Source organism: Plasmopara halstedii (assembly GCF_900000015.1).
Source record: "Plasmopara halstedii genome assembly, contig: Scaffold_3060, whole genome shotgun sequence".
Taxonomy (NCBI): domain Eukaryota; phylum Oomycota; class Peronosporomycetes; order Peronosporales; family Peronosporaceae; genus Plasmopara; species Plasmopara halstedii.
The window spans coordinates 2041580-2047685 of NW_020189964.1; the positions used below are offsets into that span (position 1 = coordinate 2041580).

The window sequence follows — 6106 nt, forward strand, 5'->3', positions numbered from 1 at the left end:
ATTTATCAGCATTGCCAGCAGCGGCCCCTGTGAACCGATAGACCTGGCCAGTTTAGATACGGGAAACCTGGCGTCGACGTAGCGTAGGAGCGGGCCGTTTGCGACGAGCAGCTGGCGTTCCTGTTCTCATTGTCCGAGCTGTTTGCGGTCTCGTTGGTGGAGGCATGACAATATTTACTACAAGGGTTCCAGCGTTCGAGCTTGCATGGGCAGTAGGTCGCATGGGTATTGGCAAATTACCCAAATCCACGAGAATTCCGTTTGGATAGCCCATGGCCCAACCCATGGGTTGGGTCGTGGGTCGACCCATGCAGCACCCTGGTCTAAACGACTCAGGTGTAGATTGACTACAAGTGCTACCAAGCGGGGCTGTCGTAGCTTAGCGCTTGGGGAAGCGTAAGTTATGTCACCGACCTTTCGTTCTAGTAACAGAACAAGTTCGAGTTTAGCGGATCGCAAACCGCTTACTCCAAGAGTAATTATAGCCTTAATCCAAGGCTAATTAACTTTTCGCTTTAAATTCAAAACTGACTTTATTATTATCTGCGGCAAAGCCGCCTACTTTCAAATGCATAGATTTTTCTAAATATGTATAGTAAAATATAAATACATGTATAACTACTGGCTATCCAGCCCCGTACCGTATTCCTGTGTGGGTGTGGTCATACCATGCCCATCCACACACGGGAAGTGTAACCCCGTTACATCTGTAATTGCACAATATCAAATTCTATAATTTTCAGTGATTCGGTATGTATTGCTGAAGGACATTTTTGTAAGAAATAAAAAAATAGAGTAGAGTAACCTTATGGTCGAGCGCAAGAAAGTCAGAATTTTGCCAAGAAGAATAAATTGTACAGCCCTGCAGATAAAAGAAGGCTACAGATTACGATGGAGGGGACAACTGGTCCACAAAGACGATTCCGATGGGAGGATGCTGAAAATCCTCACGGAATCACAGCGTTGATGAGCAATTCCCAAAGGTGAATATAGTAATCGAAACGCTGCATTGGGCTTCATGGAAAGAGAGGATGCCGGCGAAGAAAAAATTCCTATTCTTGCCAACGTTCTCAGCAACGACCCATTATCTTTGCACGCTGTTGCATTTTTTGATGAGATGATACCCTATTGGTCAAACCAGTAGGAATCTGACAATGTGCGCTATTGTCAGATTCCTACTCATGGTGTTGGGCTCAGCTGCCTTATTATTTAAATCAAGAGCTTATAAAAGCGAATAGCGTGTTTAGAGTTTTCCTGCACCGTGTTGACCGGTGTGCTTACACTTAATTAGTTATGGGAAGCAATAAGTAGAGCAGAACCACCAGCGCTCCACCTGGTGTCAGCATTAGAATGGCAAAGTAAAATAAAAAATACTTAGAAAAAGGTCGTTGAATTTTTTTTGGAAAATATTCAAAGTAGTTAGAGGAATTGTCAGCACAACTTCATCATGAGTTTTGTTTGATCTGTACGAACCGACTGTCTTTTCCCTGCCTGTAAAAACTTAGGTTAGTGCTCGATGGATTCCATTCGAAATGAAATTTACTGCCCTCACAACTTCTTGCGTTAACCCCCCTCATCCATAGGGTGTTGTATGTTTATGTGGGTCCAGCATATTCAGAAGAGTTTCTGAATAATATGAACCCTCACCATCCTTTTGTCGAATTTCCTACAGACTAGTTTATAGCTAATAATCGTCTTCTATATTGAAAAAATGTGAGCAAAACAGCTAGTTTTAACTTCCTGTAACACTAAATAAAAACATACTAAAGTGACGTATTGTTTTTTATAGGTGTGCTTGGACCTACAACATTTAGTTTGTTACAAACTCTCGTCTAATAAGGCGTTACCTATATAGCACACAAACAAAGCTCTCAAGACAGATGGATATGTAGACTTAGCCGGTTATTAATCTCTCTCTGATACTGGAATTTCAGTTCTTATATGATGGATGCAATGATTAGAAATAACGTAATACGAAGTTTCCGAGGCCGAGATTGTCATTTTAATTTTCGGGCTTTTCAGAAACGAGCCAGACCTCGTCGTGAATCCTGAGGCCATATTCTGATTCGAAAGGGTTGTGGCTCAGCTGACATGGCTTCAAAGAAATAAGAAAAGTTCATTAAAGGGGATGGGTGTTAGGTATAGGTCAGAGCGATACGGCTCAGATTTTTGGAGGAATTTTGGAGTACTATGCATTAATACTTCCATGATTGCAATTGTTGAATTTGCAATGGCTCGATGACATCTTTTGAATTAATGGGTGATAATTTCGGAGAACCGACGTGAAGATTTTGTAACTTCGCGAATCTTTCTGAATAGTGGACGAATATATAGCATCGTCCCTCTCAACCTATATATTTATCCTGAAGCTATATCAGTTTTTATTCTGATAGATACCCTTTGCATGAAAGCACTGGATAAGGTATCTCTTCTATGTGAAATATGAGCATTGCATAGCTAGTACGCGCCAGCTTTTAGTTTTGGTGCTTTAAAATGTGGGTATGCAGGGCATCAGCCTTTTGTGGTGATTCAATCGTTATCCCTGCTACATAAAATATTAAGTAGCAACACCAACTCACAGCAGAGCAAAACCTGCGTCCTAGTGCTAGCTTATTCTGCAAGACTCCGTTGAGTTGAAGGAAAAATACACAGTGCAAGTCGTCCAATTGCACGAATTTTGTTCTGGTGACGAGGTCTTATGTGCGCTATGGAATTTTTTTGTGCTTTTGGCGGTTACTACAGTAGCAAGTATCAGTCTTGGTTACCAGAATGGCCTTCCGTAACCGGACTCTTGAATCGGGTTGTGCCACCTGTAGAGTAACCTAACACGGCTATTTCGGTGAGAGATGTCATGTGCTGTGAAGATTTGATCTGTGGCAATCATCACACCGCTTTGTTAAAGAATCATAGTATACTTAAAATGACTTTTTGATGTAAGTGGTGATACCGAAGCACGACTTATTTGATAATAGAGGTCCAGGTATAGCACATCCACCCAGTTATTTTCTCAGTATCGGGTGCGTCGCAAGTCCCGGGCGCGAACACATGCAAAACACCCCAAGTGATATATAGCTGCTCTCACTTATTTTCTTCGACTTAATCGCATCTTGGCATGCTGACGCTGGCACCTGGCTGGGGTGGCGTTGCATCCATCACTTTCCATCTTACTTAAGCTTTCACAAGAATGGCAAGCGAACATCCCAAAAGCGAAGCAGTAGCATATCCGGACTTTGACGTTGCGGAAATTGAACGGAGGCGTAAGCAGCGTGAACTCAAGCGAAAGTCTCGGGAACGTAAAAAAGTAGGTCCAGGCTGGTCAAATGCTGTGCTTTAGATTGTTGTAGAATAACACTTAAACTTGTCAATGACTTTGTATAGAAAGTTCTCTTGGAACTTCAGACAACCGCACAGACGCTTGAGCACGAATATAGTGAGCTATTTGCCGCTAAGCGAATCAGAGAGCAGCATGATCTGGATCTAAGTGGAGCGATGAAGATCCCGTCTGGTACGACAAAGATTAAGCAGCCTCAACTGGCAAAACTTCAGGAGAAATATAAGGCTGTGCGCCGGGAGATGTATGAACTTCGAGAACAAATGAGTAGATTTAAGCAACAGCTTGAAGAGTATGAGCGCTTTGTTGCGATGCTAGATGGTCACCTTACGGACGTCCAAACTCAGCAAAGAGACCCAGCCACTTCTACTGCTACATGAGACAAGTACAGCTAAATGATTGCTACCCAGCTACAAGATTCTTCACGTCAGCCAACCGATGATATGAAGATTTTCAAAGCGGACACGAAAATTTTTTGACAGTATCTTGCTAGAGGTAACTTTTAATATGATAAGGCAATATGACACAAACGCCGCAATTAGGTCTGCTAATCTATTGAAGGTCCAGTTTAGATACCTCAATAGCTTGGGTAGGTCTCTGTAACATCTGCAATTCAAGTGAATATTAGGGGGCAAACACGAATCGGTGTAGCAGTCGCATAGCAACTTATTCCTTGTAATATTTTTTAAGGCTTCTGGTCTAAAGAAGCAAATAATATATTAGATACGATTAGGGAAATCGTGAACTGCCATTTACTTGAAATATACTTTTATAAATTTCTTGAACAAGATGCTGAGTAGTTGGCAACAGCGCTGCCGTGTATCTCGCAAAGTAAAATCTTTGACTCTACGATCCCACGTTTTCTTACGCAGAAAAAAAAGATTGCACGCTCTACAAGGAGCGGGATGGAGAGCATGTTTTCTACATTAAATGATACTCAATACATCTATTTTACTACAGTCACATCTCTATATGTGGACACCAAACTGTGCGGCCAGCCGATCATGTTCCACATATAAACCGTTCACATTGAGAGGGTAATAAAACAACCCGATTCGAAGTACTCAAAGTACTGAGATTTGGTGGTCAGAGTCTTGCGCTGGATGCACTGTTTTCTGATAAACTACGCCATTTTTGCTAGATCTCGTGTCTCTTCGTCACAGTTGGGAAGACGAGCAATAAACTCGGCAAGCTTTACACAGCAAGCCAGAGCCGCTGATAGTTGTATCGGGGCTTCAGCTTCTAAGTTTTTGTCGCTTTCTTGATCCGCATCAAGCCCAACTCGTTCGATCACATCCTGGGCACATTTAACTGGCTCTGCTGAGTCTGCGTCAATGTATGCATCGACACCGTCAGTAATATACATCTCCTTCATCAGCGCATCGAGATCCTACCCCACGATCGCATTCAACGCGCGACCATAATTATTCGCCTGCCTCAGTCGTGCCATTGTCAATGAGTCGACGATGTTGCTCCGCAACCAGCATTGCGTAGAACTTGAGCGGGCACTTTCTCCTAATTGGCGATCGCTAACTGCACAGCCTCTAACACATTCAACTTTTGATTGACGCCAGCATGCATGGTATCAAGCAGCCAGCGAAAGAGCTCGCGTCGATACCGAGCTTTGAATGAACTAATGATTCCTCGAACAGCGACAGTAGTTAGGAGGTAGAAAAAACTGTGATGCCGTATTTCTTACCTGCATTAAATGAGATGATCAGTGATGCCATGTTGGGTGGCAGAAAACATACCGTCATATACATAGGAGCCAAGCGGCAAAGTGATTTGATTCTACCACGCGGTCGGATTAAGATTTTTAAAAGTGCATTGCTGAAATTTTGACTTTCCGGAACGCTCGTGGCTGCTTCGCCTTGTCAACATCGTTTTTTTATTTTTTTCAGCCGTAAAATGGTCTTTTTAATTATTGAACCATGTCGACCGACGGACGCGAGTGTTTTGACTGACAGCGAGGCTGACACAATCAACAGAATCGCTTTCACCATCCAGTGAGGCATCTTGATGCCGTGGCGTGGCTTGAGCCTGTGGAGCCACCCGTTGGACAGACCAAGTTCGGCATCCGTGATGCCAAGTCTGTCTTGAATGAAGCAAGCCTTTTTGGTGAAGAGACCGTCCGTGAGGATGGCCTTGCCGTCATTGTGATTGTACAGCACAAGAAAAGCCGACTCGAGCACAGGAAACCGAACACTGCGATTCTTTTCACAGCCTTAAGGTCCACTGAATACATCTTCTGGCGTATGGATGATGCGATGCGCCGTCGAGCGCGAAAGATTGACCTTAAATTTAGCTCGTACCCACTCTTGAATCTGAACCAGCTTGACGCCGGTGTTGCGCTTGACATCTTCTTGTATCTGGCGGTTTTCGTCCAGGGTAAGCAGTCGCTGACCTCCGCCCATGGTTGTTTGCCTCTCAAACTCTCGATCACGGTCCGGTGAGTGTTCAGAAATGGAGGTAATCCGTGTTTTGTGACCACAGATAATTAATTGTTCTAGTTCCAAAGATCCCACCAATGAATGTAGCATACAAAAACCAAAAATAAAAAATCGCTGCAATGCGTTGATGTTCACATATAAAAATGATTCACTACTGGAGGTCCACATATGTATAGTTGGATTAGCTTAGCTTTTGCAGCTTAGCTTTTCAATATTCAGAGCTAAGCTATTTAGCTTTAGCTTTTTAAATCTCCAGCTAAGCTAAATCTATCTGGAAAGCTGCTAGCAAAGCTATTCAAAATTGGCGCCAAAATGTCTGCCAAAA

The 6106-nt window shown here is 43.1% G+C and overlaps 3 protein-coding genes across 3 annotated transcripts; 1 reads left to right on the forward strand and 2 right to left on the reverse strand.

Annotated features, from left to right (window-relative positions):
- Positions 1 to 52: 52 nt before the first annotated feature.
- PHALS_06914 (uncharacterized protein) lies at positions 53 to 310 on the reverse strand (the record flags this gene model as incomplete). Its single annotated transcript, XM_024720289.1, has 2 exons — positions 53 to 177; positions 241 to 310. 2 exons carry the CDS (start codon positions 308 to 310, stop codon positions 53 to 55), a joined length of 195 nt encoding a protein of 64 aa, XP_024585503.1.
- Positions 311 to 3184: 2874 nt separating this feature from the next.
- PHALS_06915 (uncharacterized protein) lies at positions 3185 to 3711 on the forward strand (the record flags this gene model as incomplete). Its single annotated transcript, XM_024720291.1, has 2 exons — positions 3185 to 3301; positions 3379 to 3711. 2 exons carry the CDS (start codon positions 3185 to 3187, stop codon positions 3709 to 3711), a joined length of 450 nt encoding a protein of 149 aa, XP_024585504.1.
- Positions 3712 to 4454: 743 nt separating this feature from the next.
- On the reverse strand, positions 4455 to 5745 carry PHALS_06916 (uncharacterized protein; the record flags this gene model as incomplete). Its single annotated transcript, XM_024720292.1, has 2 exons — positions 4455 to 4721; positions 5644 to 5745. 2 exons carry the CDS (start codon positions 5743 to 5745, stop codon positions 4455 to 4457), a joined length of 369 nt encoding a protein of 122 aa, XP_024585505.1.
- Between the last annotated feature and the right edge of the window lie 361 nt (positions 5746 to 6106).